Here is a 24,890-nt window from a genome sequence, read left to right on the forward strand (position 1 = left end):
GGAGACTGTCTCCAGGAGCTCTGAACACACAGGCCCAAATTGGGATAGAAGATGGATTTTGATAAAAGAGGTTAAATAACAGGTTTTCCCATTTCACCCTATAGGAATGGCATGGGGTGGGGGAAGCGGGGGTGCCAGGCCTCCAGCCAATAGAGGACCAAGAGTTGTCAGGAGGGCTTATAAGCTTGCTATTTCTGGCATTTTTTCTCTTCTCTGCTGATTATGCAGCAGAATCGCACAGAGGCTGTTGCGGGTGCACGCTCTCACTGCCTGGGCTTCTGTGGAATGAGACTCAGGCTCCTTCTACTTGCAAGACGCTGGCGCATTGCAGGTGTGTTTCAGCAGAAGGTAAGCAGAGGGTGCCCACCACCTCCTAGGGTGGAGGTGGTCAGGCCATTGCTGCGGGGTGGGGGCAGGCAGGGACCTGGATGGTGCCTGTCATGTTATGGAATGAAGATGCTCTGGAGGGTCCAGGAAGCCTGCTGTTGGGGCAGCTCCTCCTTGAAAAGGAATTTGGAAGTGGCTGGAATTGGCCCCTGGAGAGCAAGCAGCTATTTGTGCCCAGAGCATCACAGGTGCCCAGTGTGCTCAGGATGATGTCATTCATTCAGCACACCCTGCAGTGGGCCTGGCCAGGTGTGGGTAGGGGGTGTGGCCAACTCAGACCGGAAACAAGGATGGGGATAGCCCATGGCATGGTAGGTACCTGATATCTTGGTAGAGCCCAGAAGGTATCTGGTGTGAGGAGTGGGAAGGGCTTTTCAAGGCAGGACAGATGAGGATAGCTGGGGACGTCACCAGGAGCAAAGTTTGAGCTGCTTCTTGTGTTGCATTTTGGAGTTTGTGGAATTCATCAAAATTCCTCCTCCAGTTTGTTGACTGCCACCTTTTCCTTTTGTCCATTAAGGATATTGAAAAATAGCTAGTTGGATCTCCAGTCACCATCCTTTTTGTGGTAGAAAGGACAAGAAAAAATGAGGAGGGGCATCATCACAGATTTAAAGGCAAACACACACAAATAGGTGACAGAGATTTTCAATGCTGAAACTTAACATTAATGGCATTTTCCAGCTGTCTCTGGGGAGACTGTCTTTTTGAAGGGAGTTGGCTGAGTTGGGGGTGGGGCTCATTGCACTTGACAGGGCAGCACCCAGCTGAGCAGGAGGCCTGACCTCTTCTGGTGCTCTGATTTTTCAAAGTCATTGAAAACCTCACTTCATGCATGTGTGCCCCAGAAATGGAAGTCTCTCAGGCTAGCTTACTCTTACTTGGAATATCCAGATGAACTGAGAGAGACCAAGAAACAGGAGCTTCTGTGCCCCCTGTGGGATCTCTACTTTCTGCACGCTGGGTCCACAGGTCCTTGGTCTGCTGGGGAAGGCTTTGGAGCCAGCCAGCATTGAGGAACTAGCTATGAAGTGCCTACTATGTACCAGAGTCTGGGTTAGTAACTGGTTTCAAATCTCAGCTCTGCCACAAATACAATCTGTGACGTAGGCAAGCTTCTTGAGCCTGGCATGTCTCAGTCTCCGTATCCATAAAATAGGGACACTGATAGCTACTTCCCTTTATTGATTGTATGTGCGCACACACACACACACACACACACACACACACACACACACTCTGCCTAGCACTTTGCCCAGTATGTGGTAGGACCTCCATAAATGTTGAGTGAATGAATGAACAAATGACCCAGTATATCCAACTCTGCCCTGGAGAACTTCCTTGCTCACACTGAGTGTGTGTGTGTGTGTGTGTGTGTATGACTGGGGTAGTTCTCACTGTGCTTATAACCAGAGGCTGTGTGTTCTGGTTCACAGCCCTAGCTGACGTGAACCTCCCTACATCTCTGGCCACATCCACAGGCCGTTCACTGGGAGAGGAGTTAATTACAGGTACTTACTGGCTGTCTTGCAACAGAACTGACTCTTTTATTTTTAACACTTCCTGAACAGCTTACTGAATACCAGTCACCAGTGCTGTCTTGGGACAATAGCCAGCCAGTAAACCAGTGTTTGCTGAGAGTCCTGGGTCAGGGAGGACGGCCAGGAAGGGAGGGGGGAGTTGTATTAGAAGGGAGGGTGTGGATGGAGTGTCACCACTCCTACTCAGCCCCAGGAGCTGGAGAATAGAAGCTGAACTCAGGTTTAAGACTTGGCTTTGAGCCCTTGCTCTGCTCCATGCTCACTGTGTGATCTTGGGCAGGTTACCTTACGTCTCTGAGCCAATTTTCCACCTACAAAATGACAGATGGTTAGGAGAATTAAGTGGGACAAGAGATATAAGGCATTTTTTTGGTGCTCAGTAAATAAAAATACTCTCCCCTCTTGGAGAAGGGGCCCCGGGCAGCCTTTGATTGGGTCCCAGGATGTCTGCTGGCACACAGGAGACACCCACTGAATATTTACCAAAAGAATGAAGGTGCCCAGGGAGTGGGAAACCAAAGTTTCATGTATGTGTTCTGCTATGTAATTGCTTTGCCCTCTTGGGTAAGTTCTTTACCTTCTTTTGGTCTCTGATTCCTCAGAAAATAATTCAGGCGGGTTCCACAAGCCCTATTCCACTCCATGTTGGAAATCGGGGCTGTGTGTGGAACCTCCAGAGGAGGATGAGCTTTGTGTTTGAAATTAATTTCCTTTCACGATCAGTGGCCCCTGTGATGACTCTCCACCCCCTACCCCCCCACTGCCCCATGCATTCACCAACCAGTAACTGATGGCATGGGGAGGAGAGGCAGGGGCACGGGCTTTCCTGAGGAGGCTGCTCAGGCCCAGCTGGAGCTGTCTCTCTGGCACCGCTGTGACCTCCTGGGGGGGTGGGGCAGGGTTGCCCAGGAGTTGCCGTCTCTGTCCAGCCAGGGTGCCTGGCAAATGCTCACACATGTGGATAACCACAAATGAAGCTCTGAGATATCACAGATGGGGAGTGGATTCTCCAGCTCCTCCCAGATCCTGGGGTGCCATTTTCTAGGGAGGGTGTGGGGGCCTTCCGCTGTTGGGTGTCTGTTGAGATAGGCATTGGAATGGGAAACAGGTGGGCCTGGGTGTGTAGGCTTCTCTCTCTTGATTTCCTGCTCTGAGACTTTAGACAACATACTTGCCTTTTCTGGGTCTTACTGACTATGCAGAACAATTGAGGCCAGGGGAGCCACAGCCCCAAAGCATGGGAGAATAGTATAGAAAGGCAGCTCTGATTCACCCCAGAGAGTTCATCTGAAGGAGACTGTGGCTCTAAGTGATGCTTATCTCGACGCACATGCCCCACCCTCAGACTGGCCCTGCCCCGTTATGTCATCTTGCTAAACACATGACTGTCCACTCCTTGGCTTAAGTCACCTCTGACCCCTCTGCCTGCCTCGCTTCCAACTGGCTGCCCCTTCGGGGTACAGCCCTGTGTCTCCACTTCACTGTTAGCTGCCGCCTGGGTGGTACCGGCTCTTCCAGCAGAGCCTCCCTGCATCTGCCTTACTGCTAGGAATCTCCTCACAGCAGCCAGAGGGGTCTCTGTGCGCCACTCCCCTGCTCAGAGCCTTCTGTCGCTTGGTTGCTAGTGGCCTACTGGATCTGCTCTGATGCCCTCCATATGCCCACTTGGAGGGCTGGGAGGCTGTCTGATCTCCTTCTTTGCCGTCAGCAAGCTGTCTCCTGCCTCCTCCCTCCTGGGCAGAATCAGGGCCCTGCCGCTCCCTAAAGTGCCCTCCTCCACTCACCAAGCTCTCGTGCTTCTTGATTGTGTATGTGTGAACCTTTTTGCCAGAATGTTTCCTCTACCCCTCGAACTCATTCTGGTGGGCAGAGTGGAGGCATCACTGCTCTCCAGAAGCCTTCTCTGATTGCCCACCCATCCCACCCCCAGCGGTCTGGGCCAGGGCCCCTTCCCTGTGCCCACACTGTCACAGTCCTCCTCGGGGCTGTGATGCTCTGAAGGGACTAGAGCCATGCACAATGCATCTTTCTCCTCATGCCCTCTGGAAGGCCAGATAGCACAGATATCTGCTTGGGAAACATTGATTTAGGCAGTAAATGCAAAGAACTCCCTGAAAATTAAGGGCCTTCGTACCTAGACCTTCCGGATTAGCATCTTCAGCCTGTGGTTTGATTTGGCTGTGTGACCTTGGACAAGCCATCTAACCTCTCTGAGCCTCTCTAGAGGCTCATGAGAATTGACGAGACAACACCTATAATAAATCTCCTCTTCTTTCCCACTTGCTGGACAGGAAATGTCCCCAAAGACACTTGCAACATTTTAATGGCTCCTCTCCTTTGCTCTAAGCAGAGCAAATCCAAAGAGGGACCAGGCCCAGTGGCCCCCCAGTACATTGCACAGAGAAGCCCTGCATAGAACTCCAAACAGGAGCAAAAATAGCAGCCGTCAGGGCAACCTGAGATGCAGAAGCCACAGGTAGAAGCCACAGGCTGAGCGGATGTCAGCTGTTCCTAGGCCCCGCTGAGGTTCCTCGGATGTGCCATGCAGCCCTCACGTCTGCCTTCGCTGGCTCCTCTGACCACAGCATCAGATAAGGCCTCGGAAAATGTGTTGGCTTCCTCTCTCTGGGGAGGGTAATCTCAGTGCCATCTGTGGGGTACACTCCATGCCCTGTTGCCTTTCTGGCTTTTCCCCCTCTTCTCCCTTGCTTGTTCTGCCCACCTTACTGGTGTCTATGGGCATATTGCCACCTTAGGGCCTTTGCAGGGGCTGTTTCTCCTCCCCACCCCTGCCTAGTTCACTCCCTCACCTCCTTCCAGTCTTGCTTAACTGTCCATTTCTCATTGATGCCCACCATGACCACCCTGATTAAGTTCATATACTCTCCATCCTGCATGCCTGATTCATCTCACCTGTTCACATTTTTCTTTCTATAGTTCTTAGAACTTTCTAGCATACTATATACATGACTTATTTACTATGTTTAATGTTTGTTTTCTGTCTGCAAGGCAAGAAGCACCTCCAGGGATCTGTGGTCACTGCTTTATCCCAGGGGCCTAGAATAGTGCCTGGCACCGAGTAGGTACTCAGTAAATATTTCTTCAGGAGGTGGATGCATGAGTGAGAGGATATGAAGAGGCAATCAGAAGAGGGTCAGACTGGATTTATTTGGATTCTTGTTTCACACACACACACTCATATGCACGCACATATGTCCTCAGCTACTTTTTGAGCCTTTTGACATTTGGGACAGGGCTGGTCTAGGGTAGATGCTCCTCGAATGTTTGTAAGAAGGAAGGGGAGTTGACAACATTGCTGTGTAAAGGAGTCCTTGTGCTCTAGGCAGAGAGCCTAGGCACATTCCAGGGGTGGGCAGCTGGCAGGGGAGGAGAGGTCCAGTGGGAGATGGTGAGGGACGGGGCTGGAGAAATCAGCAGGAACCAGGTCAAGCAGGGCCTTGGCCCCGGGAAAAAGAGGTGGGAGCCTTTGAAGGATTTTTAGTGGAAAAGGGACTTACGGATGATTTAGGACTGTGTTCTCCTGGTTCATGATTAGGTGGGAAATCTAGTGTTTGTTCTTCTCCTTTCTAAGAGCCAACCATGTGCCAGACTCCTTTGGCTGTGCTTTTCCCAGGTTTCTCATGAATCCATTATATGGATGAGAAAACTGAGACTCGCAGAATGTAGTCTCCCAGGGTCCCATCCTCCACACAGCAGCCTGAGTCATCTTTTCAGATACAAATCAGAGCAGATTATTCCTTTGCAGAAACTCTCCGAGGGCTTCCCATTTGGGATAAAATCCAAGTCCCCACCATGCGCCCAGGACCTCACAGGCTTTGGCTCCTGCCAGCTGCTCTGATCGCAACCTTGTCCTCCCTCTGCTTACTTTTATCCCTCCCCCATGGACTTGCTGACCCCAGGGACTTTGCACTTGATGATCCCTGTACCCACAATGCTCCCACCCCTGTTTACTTTGTGGCAAGCTCCTTCTCCTCCTTCAGGGCTCCCCCAATTTAATCATTCCCTCTGGAGAGCCCTAGATACACGCGTTTTTCAAGTATGTTTCTATTCATCCTCTATCTCTGGAGTTTCTTTGTTTGTACCCCAGCATTTATCACATTGTTGCCACTTCTGTGGGGATGCTTGTTTCTTTCCTGGCTCTCCTGGTGGACTCAGGCCTGCGGGGGCTGTGTCTGCAGAGAATGAGGGGAGCTCTGGGCCTGTGGGGAGGGCTGGAGGCACTTGGACCGGCTGAGGACACAGACACCTTGCAGGGACCACTTGAAGAGGAGCAGCCCAGTCCCTGTTGCACCTGGTCCTGACCTTCCTTCCCCCAGTGCCATCCACCTTCCCTGTAATGCTGCCAACACTGGCATTTCGGCAGCCTGAAGAATCCACATGTGTGGAAACATGTCTGATCTGGGTTTGAATTCCAGCTCAACCACCTAATTCCTGTGAGACCTTGGGCAGTTTCCTTTACCTTTCTGAGCCTCTTGTTTCTCGTCTGTAAAATGGGCATCAGAGGGGTGGTCTCCCGAAAAGGGCCTAGCACATGTGTGCCCAGGGCTTGATTCGACCCTCAATGCCCTTATCTGAGATCCAAAAAGCTCCACAATCAAAAGTTGTTTAGTAAATATGCTGCAAGCTCGTTTGGCCCCCAGACCTGACCTGAATTGACGTGAGGCTCTTCATAACTCGTACTTAACCCTCTGTGTGACTTCAGAGGATGCCGTGCAGCCGTGCGAGTGCCGCTGCAGGAACTGCCCCAGACCCCACTGAGGTCTCCACATAATTTGTGGAACCTTCATTTCTTTATTTTTTTTTATTTTAATTTTTTTAGTGTTTATTTTTATTTTTTATTTTTTATTTTGGTATCATTAATCTACAATTACAGAAAGAACATTATGTTTACTAGGTTCCCCCCTTCACCAAGTCCCCCCCGACATACCCCTTCACAGTCACTGTCCATCTGCGTAGTAAGATGCTGTAAAATCACTACTTGTCTTCTCTGTGTTGCGCAGCCCTCCCCATGCCCCCCCACACACACTATACATGCTAATCGTAAGGCCCCCTTTCTTTTTCCCCACCCTTATCCCTCCCTTCCCACCCATCCTCCCCAGTCCCTTTCCCTTTGGTAACTGTTAGTCCATTCTTGGGTTCTGTGATTCTGCTGCTGTTTTGTTCCTCCAGTTTTCCTTTGTTCTTATACTCCACATATGAGTGAAATCATTTGGTACTTGTCCTTCTCCGCTTGGCTTATTTCACTGAGCATTCTTTATTTTTCTGAAATCCAAACAAATTCTGAATTCTGAAACCCCATGGGCTCTGGCTAAGGGGCTGAGGACCTGTATGTATGAGCTGCCACTGACGACCTTCACTAGGGCCCAGCCGGGTTCTCGGGGTGCCTCTGACAGCCCTTGCTGAGCCAGAAACCACAGGTTTCCTCTCTGCTTCTTGGCAGCCAGCGTCTTTTTAGCTGCCTGGGGTTAAGTTGGGTTTTGTCGGCTCAGGGACAGAGGTTAAAGCTTGGGCAGGGTGAGCCCAGGTGCTCAGGCATTTCTAGCTTGAATTTAAAAGGGGGAGGTTTTTCTTATGAATCATCAGAAAAAGGAATCAGAAGGAAATGTGTGACCCAGGAGAGGAAATCAGGGTTTGCCAACTGCGTGAGTGGCCCGCTCTCTGGCTCCTGGGTGGTCCCGTGCTCTTAGCGGTTCTCATTCATCTCTGAGGCGCTCAGTTCTGGATCTTGGAAAACACACCAGGGACTGTCGTGGTTTCATTCTGGCTCCAACCCTGCTTCCTTTTCTCACCATCAGTATAAATTTCCCTGTTTGAATCTCTGCCACAGTGTCTTACTTCTTATTGCTTTATCGAATGTTTCTTCCCTGCACGACCTCTGCTCAGAGGCCCGCTTCCTGGCACACCCCCTGCCCCCCCACCCCGAGGGCGATCGCAGCAGCTTCTGCCTGGCTTCCTATACCGGCTCCACGCTTACTTTCCCAAGTGTGTTCTTCGGCCCGAAGGCAGAGGCCAGTTTCTAAAGTGCAGCTCACGTTCCAGGTCTCAGCCCCCAACCCAAGCCCCGAAAGCCCCATCTTGACAGGGTACTGTTCTCCTCGCAGCTCATCTCTTAAGGTGCCTCCCTCAGGGGGTGGGGCCTTCCGTCTAGCTCCCCCGCCTGGGTGAATGCGGTTCCCACCGTGCTCCCTACCGTTTGGTGCCGTCTCCCCTCACCTGGCTCACGCTGCTCATCTTGCAGGGAGGTCTGCTTAGACGCCCCCTGCTCTGTGGAGTTTCTTTTGCACCTCCCTTCTTCTCTGGGCTCCCATCAGCCCTGGCTCTCGTTACAGTTAGCACTCACATCATCGTTCCTGGTTCTATTCAGGTTCATTCAGGTTAATTCCTGTCCCCGTCACTACACCGTGAGCTCAGGAGGACAAAGACTGTGTCCCGTCCACCGGTGGTGTCATCCCCGGCACTCAGAACAGAAGGCTGTTTTAAGCAACATTGGGGTCTGCTTGAGACAAACGGGCAGTGTGGTAAGGGGGTGGCCCCCGAGGCGGCAGGCAGGGGTCCTGGTTCCCACCTACCCTGCTTCTGGCTGGCTATCTGCCCCAGGGAGGGGGTGGGGGACCTGCCATATTACTTTCCGGTGGCCTGGAAACGGTTTTCTGTGTCTACAGTCTTGTGAAATAACCCAGTTTCATTATAGTAGGTGTGTTTCATGTACATTTTCTCTCCTTGTCATGGAATCAAGTATACATTTTCTCTTTGTATTTGTTTCTTGGTAGGAAAGTCATACAAGATTGCCTCTTGTATGACTTTCCTGTCTGTGTCCTGTGTCTTTTTGTCTCTCGGTTTATTGCTGTCTCTTTAATTTGACTGAGCTCTTGCTACATCGTGTATATTAACTGTCTCATGGTTGGGGCTGATATTTTCTTAGTCTGATGTCCTTTTCATTTTGGTTTTATTATGCTTCCTCCTACAGAAGATACTAATGCATATATATTTGAATCTGTCAATCTCCCTTCCTCCGTGATTGCTTCAAGGGCTGAGGAAGTTATCTTGCCACCACAGATCTGATAAAAATATCTGTTTTCTGATATTTCCCTATAACATGACTTTTTATACTTAATCTGTTTAGAGTACATTTTTGGTGGGTGGCTTGCAGTGGGACAAGATAACCCTGTTATCCTCATTTTGTTTATTAAATAATTGGTCTTTGTCTGTTTGTTCTCAAAAGGAGAGACAAAATAGAGTAGCTGTTATGAGCATGAACTGTGGCAGAGTGAAGATTCTGGCTTTGCCGCTTTCTAGCTGTGCGAGCTTTGAGTACATTGCTTCAATTGTAACATCAATGTTCTCCTCTGTAAAGTGGGGTAATAGCACCTCCTGCATAAGCCTGTTGCAAAGATTGAGTGAAATATCGTATATAAAGCATGTCACATGGTACTTGGCATATAGGAAGTGCTCTCCTGAACCAGAAGTTTCCATACATAGTTGGCTCTAATTCTGCCCTTTCTCTTCTGTCTCATTGATTTGAAGTTCTCCTTTGACATCACTACCATGCTCTTTTAATCATTGCTTCACATAATGTTTATCTTCTGGCCAAACTAGGCACCCTTCCCTTACTCTTGTTTTAGGAAAATTGTTCACATTCTCACCATTTCTTTTCAGTGAATGTTGATTACTTTGACCCGCCCTTCACAGTAGCCCACCTCAGTAACTCGCAGACACTGCCTCAGCCCCGACACCCCAGTTTTCTCACCCTCCCAGCTGCCTAGCCTTTGCTCCTTCTGGTTCCCTCTACTGGACAGGTGTGCATCACCTGCTCTCACCTGGCCTGTCTCTGCCTAGTGCCTTGTCACCCCTGGTATCGTCAGTGCTGGTGCCTGTACTCCCTCTGGACCCCAGCCTGCCCTGGGGATTGTTTCTGTGTCCTGGTCCCTTCAGAGCCAGGGGCATCATAGGTGCTCAGGTCAGGGACTGGGGAAGGTGGGCGTGCTCCCTGCGGTCTTGGGCCTTGATGGTAACTGGGCTAACTGACTTCCTCTGGAGGCACAGGCTCAGGGGGCCTGGTAATGTGGTGTTGTAACCTGTCGCTAATGACTGTGGGCTATCTACCCCCCCTGGCCTCAGTTTCCCCAGCAGGATAATGAACAGGTCTCAGGTGCTATCATCCCTGAGGCCCCATGATTTATCTAAAGCTGGGTGGCTCAAAAGTGAAGATGAATTAGAAGAACTCATTGGCATGTGCTGTGACTTGGGGCACTGTTTGCTTTCTCTCTGTTTTCTAGGGAGAAAAGCGTCCCCCCAGCTGGCCCCTGTACTGCAGGGTCCCGAGAGCCCAGGCCTGGGGCAAAGCAGTTTGATAGTCAAAACAGAGGGGTAGCCCTCAGCCTAGGAAGGTGGCTGGAGCGAAAGGGATCCAGCCTTCCTAGGACACCTCGGTGCCTGCACACTGCCAGGAGGCACACACAACCCCACAGTTCCATTCCCACTTTACAGGAGAGGAGTCTGAGCATCAGAGAGGTCGGATCCTGCCCCAGCCACATGGCCACGCGGTGACTGAGTGTGAACCCAGGTCCGCGGGCTTCCACAGCCATGCTGCTCCGGCCTTTTCCCAGCTCCCAAACCAAAGACTGATTTTAATACACACTTGAGAATATAACAGCAGTGTTTACAAATATCATTTCCTGTGTTATCTGGTACTGACAGAAGGAAGTGAACCTGGTACTTGGTCTGTGTTAGGTTTTGGGGTTAGCTGTGTAAGTGTCAAGTTCAGGTGACCTAGAAAACCTTTCTAGGTCAAATTTCTATTTCAAAGGATTTTTTTCCTTTCTTCTTTTTTTTTAACCACCCCACAATTGAACGCTGTCATTGACATATTTCCCTTCCAACAATACAAGCCCTTTGTGGCATGATTGAGGGCTTGTTTTGTAGCGATGGGGAGAAAATATCTCTCAAATCATCTACTGCTCATTGTCTCGGTCACACTCACCCCCCCACCCCCATGCCACAGTCCCGCCCGACATACGTTCATGTGGCTTTTAGTTAATTGTCTTTGGCAAGGATCAGTTCCGGGACTTGTTCCCAACTGCTCTGATGATAGATGATTGTCAGGCACAAATACTGACAGTGCTGGCAACCTGAGGCGCTAGACCGCTGACCATGACCCAGCGTCTGGGGAGGAGGCTGGGGTGGACAGCTCCATGCCTTTGTGAGGGGACAGGGCATGCCCACAGAAGTGGGGTGTCTAAGTCGTTGGAGCATCAGCTCTGGTGTCGGACTTCCTGGGTTTGAATCCTGACTCTACCACTTACTAGCTGTGTGGCCTTGGGTAAGCTGCTTAACCTCACTTGACCTCATTTTCCTCATCTGTAAAATGGGAGCCTTACCTTACCTCATAGTAGTAGTAACTCACCTCATAGGACTGTTGTGAGGAATATATGAGTTAAAATTTATAAATCAATTCACAGAGTGCCTGACTCACAGCATGCACTTTGTATATGTGGCACAAATTAGTTAAAATGAATTAATGGTCATAGTTGTAGCGGATGCTATTGCAGGTTACCCAGGTCCCCTCTCTACTGAAACGCCCACTCTGCCACCTGCTGAGGGTGTTGGCTGCTGCCCTCACAGCGGACTCTCTCCCTGGGTATTGACCTTGGTGGGAGGAGGAGGCCTTTCCCAAGGTCATCACCTGCCCCAGGGCAGCCTGGACCTGGCTGGCCCACCTGGGAATTCAGTGGCTCCCCGCCTCAATTCGGGACATCTCTGCAGAGCCACCTCAGTGCAGACAGGCTGAGGCCTCTGATGTGAATGTTCCCCAGTTTAACTCTTCCTTCTGCTCGGTCCTGCTTCCCCAATAAACCTCGTATCTGCACTCTCAGTCTATTTTCAGAGACCGTGCCCTAAAACAGGTAGCCATCCGATGCTGAATGGATATTGATATCCATTAAAAGCACACATTGATTTCACTTGCTTATATTTCCAGAAGCTCTTTGAGGAGTGGCCTTGGGGCTTCTGCGCCTTCCCTGTGCCCCCACGTCTGGGTGTGCACCATTCGTGCATGACAGACATGCCTTGGTGAGCTTCCTCTGCTCCTGGATGAGTGTTCAAAGACAGGTTGGTGGCCTCAGGACCCTCTTCAAGTAGGAGTAGGAAGATCTAGCTCCTGGACAAACCACAAAACTTAAAACTGACCAAACTGCTGAGGGGCCCAGGGAGCCTCACCCATTCAAACCTTTCCATGTATAAATGAGGAAACTGAGGCCCAGAGAGGACGGACTTCTTCAAGGCCACACAGTGAGCAGGTACCTCTCCTCTTGAGAGCAGATAGTGTTTTTGGGGGAAATAGTGCGACAGACTAGTCTTAGAAGTCAGACATGTGGCGGTCAGTCAAGGCATTTTGGTCCAATAAATGCTTTCATAGATGCCGCCATGCAGAAGGGCAGCAAGCTGGTCTGGCCTGGGTATCAGCGATGGCTTCCTGGAGGGGAAAGCATGGGCATGAATGAGAGTTAACTTCAATGAAAGGAAAGAGAAGGGGAGGTTTGGGTGGGGAGTACAGAGCTGCAGAGGCCTGGCTGTGTGGACAGCTGTGTCTGTGCAGGGAGCAGGGTGCCTCGGGAAAGCGTTAACAGGAGAGGAGTGTGAGGGAGGGATGGAAGGCTGGCCTGGCAGGTCACGTGGGTAGGGGCAAGTTCTCAAGGGCCGTTAGTGACACAGTAAAGAATTTGGACTTGAAGGAGAGCCTCCTGGGAAGAGTCAGACAGGGGCCTTCTCTTTCCTGATCCCCACTGGCCCCTCCCTGCCTGAGCAAGACTGTGCGCCCAAAATAATAGTGGAATAAATGAATGAACGAATGAGGGAATGGAAGACTGTGCCCGAGGAGGGCTCCAGCTGCAGCGGGGAGGTGGGTGGAAATAGGGACAGGCCCAGAGGCTGTGAAGAAACCAGCTCCAGGTGGGGAGGGTTTATGGTTTGGAGCTGGGGGTGTACCCTCCCTCCTTCTGCCCCAGACAGGCCCATGGGCACCAGCTTAGACAAGATCTGGGCACACTGGGGGTGCAGGTAGGACCAGGTGAGGGCATGCACGTTTGCATCTCCTGGGTGTGCAGAAGACTGGGGAAAGGCCATCAAAGTTATGAGCCAAACCTGAGGGGGTCCTGGCCCTGCCCTTGGCCGGCCTCATCCCAGCACCCCCTGACCCACTTCCCGGGCCTGGCTCCCTCCCGCCGCAGGCACTCAGCCTGCGGTCCCCTTGGCACCGTGCCCTCTCACAGCGGCCAAATGAAAATGTTTGTGGAAAACAACATGTGCATAATTAAAGCTTAATGAGCGCTTGTCTGTTTGGAATGTGCAATTAGATTTATAATCGGGGATGGGAGCAAGCTCCAAATGGCTTTAAATGGAGCTGAGAGAGGATAATTTTTGCCATAAATCTGTGGTAGTGGAGATGGGGTGTAAGCTGCCACTAGTGGTAGAAACACAGGCCTGCAGGGCAGCCATGCTGTGCCCACTGGGCTACCCTGCCCATCAGGCCCTCTTGGCAGCTGCAGCTGGCTGTTGCCCGCGGGGGTCTCACCAGTGAGCTTTGAGGTGGAGCTGCTGTGGATTGGAGCTGGGCTCTTGTCATGGCTTCTTGTCTGCAGCCTCCAAGCAGTGTGATTACAGCGGCTGAGGGGAGGGAAGGGCTGGTGCCAAGTCCAGCTGCCCTGATCCCCTGGACTTGGCCGGGCAGGGAATCCTGCATCATCACCATGTCACCCCTGGGCTGGGATGCGGCTCCATGTCTTGTTCTCTGCTGTATCCCAGCACCTAGGACACAGTTAGCATTCATTGAATGAGTGAATGCCTCTGTACCAGCTTCTTGCCTTAACAAGTCACTCTCCCTCCATGAGCCTCAGTTTCTCTGTATCTGTCATAGAACTGGATTCAACTATTGCTGAATGTGCATTTTTCTATCTCCAAGGCTCTGCATCTGGAGCAGAGGGTGGCTTGGGACAGCTTCTCAGCTGGCACTGTCTAGTAGAAATAAAATGCAAACCACATACACCATTGTAAATTTTCTAGTAGCCACATTTTTAAAAATAAAGAGAAACAGGTGAAATTAATTTGAACATATTTTAGGTAATGCCATATATCCACAATATTGTCTTTACAACATATAATCAATACAAACATACTTATGAGACATTGTACATTCCTTTGCTATTGTTGTTCTATCTTTGAGACCTGGTATGTATTTTACACTTAAACACATCTCAGTTTGGACTGGCAGCTTCCCAGAGCTCAGTGGCTCCATGTGCCTAGTGCCCCCATACTGGACCATTCGGGTCTTGAAGGAGCCTGCTTGGAGCCAGGTAAGAAGGCTCTGCTTCCCCATCTGTGAAATTGGAGCAGTGATTCTTACCCCCGAGAGCAGCCAGGTGGCTGGCAGCGCTCCACCACAGGACTGTAGTGATCACCGTCCCTTCACACTGCCTCTCAGTGTCGTTATGACTAAAACAAGCGGCATGTCCAAGCCAGCTCTTGTCAGCAGTGAGGAGGAGGGTCCTGCACAGCCACAACACTGGGCGTGAGGTGTGCTCCCACCCCCTCTGACAGGCTGTGCCCAAGGCATTTTCCCCAGTGTCATGAGGTCACCTATTCTGGTTCACACCGCTTGGAAATGGTGGGAGAGGGAAGCCAGCTTTTGTGGGCTTTTTACAGCAGCCTAGACTGTAGACACATGCTGGCTCTGTGGCCTTGGGCAGATCCCCTGACCTCTCTGGGCCTCCGTTGTTAGGGCCGGATTTCTTGGTGGGCAGAAGAATAATGTGAGTTATGCCTGGCAGAGCAGAAGCACCTGTAAGGAGAAAAATGTATTTTTGGAAAAAAACTGATATTTGACATTTTGGAACAATGCACAAAAATCATCATCATGGGAAAAATAAGCCTTCAGTTGGACTCTTTTATGAAGATTTTAATTTATAAGTTTTATTTCAGATTATATATGGTAGGTGGAAGCATCAAGGGTGTTTCCCATGGTAAGGACCTCAAAGCTTTGCATGAAATAGCACTCAGTTACTTCATCTGCAGGAGAGGTTGTAACAGTGTTGAAGGGTTCTGAGGATTAAGTAATATAAGAAATAGCTAATACACAGAGACGACAAGTAGTGACTCCATAGCATCTTACTGTGCTGATGGACAGTGACTGTAATGGGGCATGTGTGGGGGACCTGATAATAGGGGGAGTCTAGTAACCATAATGTTGCTCATGTGAAACATTTATAAGATTTTATATCAATGATACCTTAATAGAAAAAAACAGAAATAGGTAATAGTTATTAGGTGCTTTTTCTGGACCAGACAATGTTCTAAGTACCTTATGTATATTAACTTGTTTAATCAAAATGACAGTCATACCCATATTCCAGATGAGGAAGCCTAGACATAGTAACTTAGTTAAAAAGTCCCACAGTTTGAAAAGCAAGGCCAAGATCTGAACCAAGGCAGCCTGTCACCAGACCCCCTGTATGCAACCACTGGGCTGTCATCTTTCTCTAAGTGGTGGTGGCCTGGAGTTAAGCATACCGGGCCTGGGTCTAGGTTTGAGCCTGAGGCTCTATCCCTGTCCCCCTTCCACTCGTGTCGTACCTCTGCCCACCTCCCCCAGCCTCTCCCTGGTCCTGATATGTATCTGTCTGTAATACTTCCACATAAAACCGCACCCTCTGCAGGGCCCAGGCTGCAGCTGCCACATTCGCTGCCTCTATCTTTTGAACCGCGCTTCATCTGTGCAGAATGCATGTTCCCACGGCCCGACATGGGGGCAGGCGGGAGCAGTGTATGCTGCTTTGATTATTTCCTCTTTTGATCTCTGTGAGGTGCATCTTTTGGTGTCAGCGACTGGCTGGGCTGTGAGCTGTGCATCCTTGGTCTTTGATCTGTGTCTCTGTGCAGAAGAGAAGGGCAGCAGCTTCTACAGAACAACTGTTGCTTTGGTGCCTGGAGTCAAGGCCAGGTTCAGAGCTGCCTGGATGGCTTTGGGCAAACTTTCCAGCCACCCTGGGCCTTGCCTTGCTCATCTCTGCAGTGGGGCTGGCGGGACTTCTGGGGGCTTCTAGCGAGATGACCAGGCACGGCTCTGGGATGAGGTCCGGTACACAGTAGGCACTCGCTGGCCTGTGCTCACAGCAGCCTTGGATGTTGGGTTCCTTGCTCTTTTCCTGGCCAGCTCCTGTGTGTTCTCCTTCACACAGCTTCCAGGTTATCTTTGTCAGGACGCCTCCCCTGGAAGGCCCTCCTCCTTGCTTCTGCTCACCTGTGATAACCTCACCCAGCCCTTGTCACATTTGTCAAAGAAGAAGCCACCATTCAATATCTGAAATAAGACATTGAATTCATTGCTGTACTTTGAAAGCTAGTCTCTCCAAGTCCATGAGGAGCCGAGATTTGGAGAAGGAAGCATGGAGGGGAGATGTTCAGGGCAGGAGGGTCTGGGACTGGCCTACCCCCAGCTGTGGCATTTGGCTGTCAGAGTAAGACTGTTATTGATGGCTTGCCTTTCAGAGGCTGGATGGATGCCAAGCTGTCACGGACCAGATGGGACAGGCTTTAAACAAGTTCTGTTGTTACCTGTTCCTGTCTTGGGACTATGGCCACGGAACAGCCTATCTTCCTTTCTCATATTTGGAGAACAGGATCATTTTATTCTCCCAAGCTTTTCTGAAGGACTCGGGGCTCCTTGAAGGCAGGGGCTGTGTCATAATCATTACAGTATGCCTTGTGTCAGTGCAATTTTGGGCACATAGTTAGCACTCTTTAGACATTGTATGATAAACAATGACCATTGCCCTTCTGTAATCTCAGAATCCTTTGCTTTTGCTTTTCTGTGCCTTGTGACAAGCTTCATTTATTGTAAATCCCCTTTGATTGGGAACAAGGGCATTGAATGATTTCATTTTGCTTCAGCGTATTTAAATTTCACCTTAGACCAAAGATGGAGAGTGAGAATGAATGAGGGAAGATATGGGAGGGATAGGTTCAAGGTGGAAGGGCTGACCTTGAACAGGAGGGAGACACTTTGCCTTTCAGACTGAAGGAATGGAAGTCAGGATGGGTGGGGAAGGGGAGAGAGAGTTGGGGTATCTGATGGCCTTAGTGACTTGGGATATACGGTCCTCTGCTAGACTGAGGGAGATTGTGGCTGATGAGGGGGTAAGAGTTGAGCACAGAATAACAGTAATAATAGGTAACATTTATTAAGCATCTGCCAAAAATAGTTACTGTTATTAAATAATTTGTTACCAATATTAACTCATATCTGATATCTGATAGTGGATATTAAAAAAAATGGAGGCAGAAATAATTAGTAACTGCCATCCTTGCCCATTTACAGGTAAGGAAACTAAGACAAAGAGAAGTTAAATCCAAGGTCATGCACAGCTAGTAACTGGTGGAACCTGCACCCCACTTGAGAATCAATTCTGTTGCCCAGTATATCATACAACACACAGACGTGAATTCAGTCCAAAGCCAACTTGGGATGGAGGCTTTGAGGTTGGGCCCAAAACACAGGTTTACAGGAGCAAAGCAAGACTTAAGGTTGGAGTGCACGGCCAGAGTAAAACAAAAGGCCTAGTAAGAGTTGGGTTTTGGTGGGTGGAGAGAGGAAGGAGGAGGGCGCTCCAGGCTAGTGATAGGACAGTATGTACAAAAGGCCCCCAAGGGCCCTGCAGGTTCCTGCAACACTGAGGGACACTGTGGGAGCTGAAGCTCAGGGCCAGGTGTTATGGAGGGTCCTGGATGCTGGGGTGAATGATGTGGAGTCACTGCAGGGTTTTGATCTGAGTAGTGAAGTGACAGCCAGGGTGGAGGATGGACTGGATGGTAGATGGGGAAAGCTGAGCAGAAAGCTACCATCAGGGGGTGTAGTGGGGAAGGGGTCCACAGTCACCCTGGAGATACTGACTGTACTGTGTAGAAAGTGACATTTTCTCTTATGATGGTGGACCACTGAAAAAAGAGCAGGGCCGGTGCATGTACATGTCATGAGTTCAGCGTTGAGTGTGTTGAATTTGAGATACCCATAGACCAAATGGGGGAGATGCCCCGGGCGAAACTGTATATTGGAATCTGGAGGTATCTTGGCTGAAGGTGAGCATTTGAGAGTCAGTAAGGTGCTGCAACCCTAGGAAGCCATGACACAGCCCAGGAAGGTGAGTAGAGTAAGAAGGAAATACCGGACACACTTACCAGAGACCCACCTATCCATCTCACCTACCTCTCCCACCCGTTCTGTGTGCCCAGGCATCCCACCCATCCAGGCAACTATCCATGCATTCCACACACCCATCCCAGCCATCTATTTGTTTATTTCACCCACCATTCCAATCACCTCACCTACCTACCTCTTCATACTCACCCAGCCATCTCATCTCATCTCATCCATCCATCCACTCATCCCTCTAATCACACCCATCCAGTTCACACCTCCTACCAACCTTCTGCCCATCCATCCATCCATCCATCCATCCATCCATCCCTCCCTCCCATCTTCTAATTCCATTTATCCAGCCACTGAGTTATATTGGCCCATCTATTCCATTCATTCCCCAAACCACTTGTTCCCCACCCACCAACCCGTCTACCCATCCACCCATCAATCTATCCATCCCTTCCATACACCTACTTGCCATCCTTCCACTCATCCAGTTATTTCCTTCCCTATTCACTATGTGTGACCAGTCACCTGTGACTTTTGAGCCCTTGAAATGTGGCTCAGTCTAAATTGAGATGTGCTGTAAGGCAAACCACATGCCAGAATTCAGACAGTACCCCCCAAATTTAAAAGACTATAAATGATCTCATTTATAATTTTTCTATTGATTGTGTTTCTATCTATTATGTTGAAAACATAATATTGCGAATATATCGAGTTAAATAAAATGTTACTAAAATTGATTTCACCTGTTTATATTTACATTTTAAATTGTGGCTACTGTAAAGTTTTAAATTACATATATGGTTTGCATTTGTGGCTTGCATTATATTTCTACTGGACTATGCTTATTTATAGCATCCATCATTCATCCATGCATCCATCCACCCATTCCTCCCATCCTTTACTCCCTCCCTTGCTTCCATCCATCCATCTATCCATCCATCCATCCATCCATCTATCCACTCAGTTATGACATTGTCCATTCCGCAGTAATTTAATTTAGACCTGTTATGAATCACATGAGTCATGAGCATGAGGAAACTGAGGCTCAGAGCAATTAAGGAGCTTGCTGAGGTGGCGCAGATGGAGCTGGCATCATCTGATTCTCTGAAGTTAGGGCTTTTCACTTTTCACCTTGGCTGCCAATTTGCTAAATTTCCTTAAAGAGGAAAAAGGGATCTCGACTGGGGTGTCTGTTGGAGTAGGGGCCCAGGGGCCCCTCTTGCAAGGGGACCACATGCACGGGGAGACACAGATCCTTCAGAAGTCTGTGAGCAGAGTCCCTGGTGGCCGTCATGAAAGGGTTATCCCCACACATTCGATATTTGCAAAAATATGGGTTATTTCAGATTCCAAACTCATTTCCATGACAAAACTCTTGGGAAGAGAAGATGAAGGTCTGGCTTTCACAGAACAATCTTCCAGCTGTAATGAGGACTGAAGATGGCTATGGGAAAAGGAATTATAATTAGAATATGAAATGGGGAAAATTAATCTATTCCAGTCAGTGGTAAGAGGATGTTCTCCTGGCGCTTCATGGAAACACTTAGGCTGCTGTTGCCTTACATTTCTTCCCCTCACATTTTAAAGCATACGGAAGGTTGTGTGGTGTGAAAAAAGACTTTTGACTGAGGGACTGGTAAACTAAAATATGCACAGAATTCAAGTTTTTGTGTGTCTTTGCCTTGTCCGTCTCTACAAGCTCATGCAGTATAGATGCGTGTGCCCATTTATGGGAGTTACACAGTTGCAGAAGGTATGGGGTATTTATACAGATCGGGGCATCCCCTCTGTTCAGTGTGCACATGCCGTGCGGTTTGTGTACCCTGCCGCATAAAGGGTCTGTGATGTGCTCACACTCACACATGTGCTGTGGACACCTTTGTTTGTGTTGGTTTGTGTCACCCATGGGTGTGGTTCCTGTGTGGCTAAGTGCTGCCTTGAACCCTGTGCTGTGTGTGTGACATGGGCCCAGTGTTTGTGGTGCCTGTGTCACCTCCATGCTTGGGCCCTCTGCAGACACGCGCAGTAGCTTTGTGTTCACACACGCACTCGGTGTTGGCAGTGTGGTAGGTGGCGAGGGGGGTGTTTTCCATCTTGTCTGCGCACCTGGTGTTCCTTTCCGGCCAGCAGTTAGTAAGTGGGCTGGTACATGGGACTTGGGGGGACATGTTTCCCTCTGTTCCTTTGATATGTGTTCCCATATTTTTAATATATGCCTATGCCATACTGTTTGATTACTCATGCTTTATAAAATATGTCAAATGCATGGTTAAATGCAGTTCCCCTCCATTTCCAATCATTCTTTCTTTTGGAAAACTCTCATAAATGATATGTGGTTTTAAAAAAGATTTTACTCTTCTCAAAGTAAGATGTGGCCATGGTGACACATCATATAGAACCGAGGAGCTTTCAACGAAAGAGCCCCGCCTTGAACACTTCACAATCCTATTCCTGATGCCAGCCTATGCCAGGTGCTGGGGGATTTGGAGATGAACAGGACATGGTTCTAGCCTCCACACTGCTCCCACTCTGGGCAGAAGACAGATATGGCAACAATCTACTTTGCAAGAGGGACAGTCAGAGGAGGCAAGAGCATGGCAGGCCTCCTGGAGGAGGTGGTTTCTGAGCAGGGCCTTGAAGCATGAGCTCTAGGTGCAGTGTGGTGGGTGGAGCCCCGCATTTGGGGTCAGTATCCAGACTCAATGCATGGGACGGCCTTTTCTTTTTTGCTCATGCAGGAGACACCAAGGGACTCTGCTCATCCCTGTGCTGGGAAGGCACTTGGATGGAACCATTAATCCCACTGCCTTGCTGGGAAGACTGGCCTGGTAAAACACGGTGTGAGTGGTATGGTGATTGCTTCATTCATTCACTCATTCATTTGACAAGGATTTATTGAGCATCTACTCTGTGGCAGGCTCTACTCCATCAGTTATGAGAGATGAAGACCCCTGACCTCTAGGAGCCTCCATTTTAGTGGGAGAATACAGCTATAAGCAATGAACATGGTAAATAAGCACATTATAGAGAATGCTAGAAGGTAAATGTGTCTCTGAAACTAAGAACAAGGTAGAATAAGGCGAGGGAATCGGGGATGGAGGTGGGTGGTGGTGGTGGCTCAGAGCCCCCAGTAGTAGGAGGCTGGCAGCTAAGCTGGTTGGTGAGCAAAGCCTGTCTGAGTGAAGAGAGTCTGGGTGAACTGACACCTTGGCGTGATTGTGTGGAGGGTGGATTTTTACACCTTCCATGAAGACACTTGGTGATGTCTATGAAAATTACAAATGCACACGCAGTTGGACCCAATGATTATATCCTACAGATAAACTCACACCCATGCGAAATGATGGCTGTGCAAAATTACTCAGGGAGCAATGTTGGAATAGCAAAAGACTAGGAACAACTCAATTATCCGTGTGCTCAACTAGTTAAATATATCTGTATTTCCATACTTTGGAATACTAGATACCAGAAGAATTATGTTCTGATATAAAACACTTTCCAAGACGTGTTGTTAGGAGAAAAATAAGGTGCAAAACATTGTGTATAGTGCACTGTCATTTATGTGAGAGAAATGACTGTAAAGTGTGTATATGTAGACCATCTCTGAAAGAATATAAAGGAACCTAGTAGACACAGTGAATGGCTAGGAGGTGGTATGGGAAGGAGACTTTTTACACTGTTGCTTTCTGTACTTTGGGAATTTTGAACCATGTGAATATAACCTAATAAAAAAATAAAATTTTCAATTAAAATAAAATGGCCAGATGCCATGGGTGCCCCACCCAGGTCCCTTCACTAACCTGTGAGCCATCTCCCATCTGGTTCACAACTGGCACAATTCTCTAGAGGGCTGTTCTTGGCCAAATGGGGGTCATGCTGCTCAAAAAGTTATGCCTCCCCTCCCCCTTGAGAGCAGCTCACAGCCAGTGACCATAAAAGGTTGGCCCCTTGCTTCATTCCGGGATGAACTCCATGGTACAGTTCATGCCCCAGGGCTCCTGTGGGATTGCAGTGAGTCTCCATCTGAGACCACATTCTTGCTTAGCTCCTTGTACTGCCCTGTCCTGCTTCCCTCCCTCCCTCACAGGGCATTCCTAAAGAGCACTTCTCAAAATCACATGCACTTAAATCCTTGTCTCAGGCTCTGCTTCTAGGGAACCCTATCCGAGACACCTGTCTCAAGGGAGGGGAACTAACTGGGGTTGAAATAAGTGCTCCATATGTATCTGTGCAGCATCCCTGGACAGGGGACTACTGTCATTGCCTCCATTTGAAAGTTTATCACACACCAGGGAAAAGGAGAGCCAGTGGCCCCCGAGTCCACACCACTCCTACTATCCCTGCTCCCTATGGCAGGGGCATCTTCCTGAATCCAGACTTGGCAGCCTCTCAGAACACAGGATTGCAGTTTCTGTACAGCATTTTGACCACAGTCCTCACTGCCTGTGACCTGGGATGACCTTAGGGACAAACATGAGCGGGCAAAATTTCTTAGGATGGTAAGACCTGCAGTGCACGTTGGGGCAAGCCACTGGGACCCCAAGGCTCTGAAGATCTCAGCCTCTCTCCATCATGGGGAATTCGAGCTCCAACTGATAACCTGATGTCGTTTTGGCTGAGAGAGGTATTTGCATACTTCCAGGGTGGGGAGCTCAGTACCTGACAGGGCAGCCTGCCGCATCTATGGACAAGGGAGAGAGTGAAGAACGGTTTTCCTCTCTCCATCCTGACAGTGATTAATGGTGCTCACCCAAGCCCTTGGGGGCCAGGGGACAGGGAGGCTCCTCCCACCCTGGAGGGAGTCCTGATAAAAGGAGGACCTGGGCCTCTGGGGCTCAGGCTTTGCTTCTCCAGGCCCCACAGTCTTTTCCTCTCAGTGCGTTCAGTGCCCAACCGCTTCTGGCTGCTTCTCCTGGGGCCTTCTTGAGAATCTTTACTCAGAGCCACTCCTCTCTCTTTCTCTGTTCCAGTTTGGTGGTGACAGTGCCTCCGTGGGGATGAGTGACGGGAATGCAGAGCCCCTACCGACCAGCCAGGTGGGTGTCCCGTCCTCCCTGAGCAGGGGTCCGGCCTGGGGCTGGGGAGCTGAGCTGCTCCCGGGGCAGGGCTGGGGGCAGTGCGGATTGGGTGGCATGGCCTACTACTATCCTCTCTGAGAATGATCAAGAATATCAGCTGAGTCCCCTTAAAAGGGACAAACTGGGGCTATTGTGTTTTCTGTAAATCATCTACCTGGCTGCTGTTGGCTTAAAATGTGTATCGCTGAAAACCTGATAAAACTCAGAATGTGTTGCCTTCAATCCCCATGCATATAGGGGAAACTTCCAGCAGCAGTGAGCAGAAATGTCATATGTGCTCTGGTGCTCCCTGCCTCTTGCCACCACGACACAGCACCCACGGGGACAGACACTGGCACGGGAGGCACACGCACCCACGCCAAGACACTCAGGGCTCGCCCACCACCTGGAGGTGCCTGATGCTGCTGGGGACGTGGCACAAAGTGGGGAGAGCAGAGGCTTCCTGGTGGTCCTCCCTGGTGGTGAGGGGGGCTGGGTCATCCCTGGGCAAGGCTGTCCCCAGCCCCAGCCTGGCCCTCTGAGAGTCCCAGATGCCAGCTGGAATCTGAGTTTCTACTGAGAAGCTGGTCTCTAGCAATTAAGGTTTCTTTGAGCTGGGAGCATTCTCACTATAGACTCTGATGCCAAAGAGGGTCCCCACTGCAGACTGGGGTGCTGGGGAGGGTCCTGGCTCCAGGCTGTGGCAACTTGGAGGATGGCTCCCTAAAGCAGTGGTGCCTGCAGGCTGGTAGCTGCTCAGGGTGCTGAATGGAAGGCTGAGGAGTAGCGCAGCTGCTGAGGGCGCTGGGGATCTGGGAGCCAAGCCTGTCTCCAGAGCGGACCTCTGCCTCTTTCTATGTAACCCTGATCGTTGTGGAGGGCCACGTGGTAGTTGGGCCCACATTTTCCAGCCAGGGAAACAGAAGCCTATTAATTCACAAACGTTTATGTACCCTCCTATGGGATGGGTCTTGTGGGGGACAGAGATGAGTAAGGCATGGAGCTCTGGCCCTTGGGGGCCCTGCCAGTGAGGGGAGATACTGTAGAGCCCATGCAGTGTGGAAGCACCACTGCAGGCCGCTGCCACGGCAGGGGTGCTCGAAGCAGGCCACCACATCTGCCCCTTCTCTGCTTGTGGCCATGTGGGCATCCTGATGATGCTGCAGAGCTGCTTTGTGTTGCACTGACTCGTGCCAACCTGCAAGATGCTGGTGGGCAAGACTCCAGGTCGTGGAAATGCTCGTTTTGGAAGAGACCGCTGAAGTCATTTAATTGTCCATAATTGGCTGGGAAATGTGGTTGTCTCGGTAGACCAGAGCTTACCCCTGAACATCTCGTCTGAGCCTTTCATGATGTTTAAATTGCATTTTGTTAACTTACTGAGCTTTGGCTCTCAAAATCCTACTACGGTGGAATTGGTTCTGACTCAAATCCCGAACGAAGGTGTTGGCACTGCACCTTCTCAAGAAGGGTAAGGGGACTCGTGTCTGCTCTAGGCTTGGGCAGAAGGGAGCAAAGTCCTTTGGAAAGGAGATGCAAGACAAAAAATGTTCACCCCCACAAGCAACAATCTCAGCTGCTTACCCAACACTGTACAGTTTGCAAATCCCTTTTCTCAGTCATTATTTTAGCTGATTTTCTCAATATTCTTGAGAAGTATTAGATGTTATCATTAATCCCATTATATAG

The 24,890-nt window shown here is 49.8% G+C and overlaps 1 protein-coding gene across 4 annotated transcripts in view; it reads left to right on the plus strand.

Moving 5' to 3' along the window:
- The window catches only part of TOX2 (TOX high mobility group box family member 2), a 132,385-nt gene that overhangs the window by 25,308 nt on the left and 82,187 nt on the right, over positions 1-24,890 (plus strand). For 2 of the 4 annotated variants that reach the window (XM_036902222.2, XM_036902224.2), the window contains exon 2: positions 23,115-23,180. The exons of 1 other annotated variant lie outside the window; for it this stretch is intronic. In XM_036902222.2, coding sequence (XP_036758117.1) covers positions 23,115-23,180 — 66 coding nt within the window. Of the gene's footprint in view, positions 1-130; positions 349-23,114; positions 23,181-24,890 lie in introns of those variants that run through there. One more of the 4 variants, XM_036902221.2, reaches the window with a different exon arrangement.

The sequence above is a fragment of the Manis pentadactyla genome, chromosome 5 (assembly GCF_030020395.1).
Source record: "Manis pentadactyla isolate mManPen7 chromosome 5, mManPen7.hap1, whole genome shotgun sequence".
NCBI classification, from domain to species: domain Eukaryota; kingdom Metazoa; phylum Chordata; class Mammalia; order Pholidota; family Manidae; genus Manis; species Manis pentadactyla.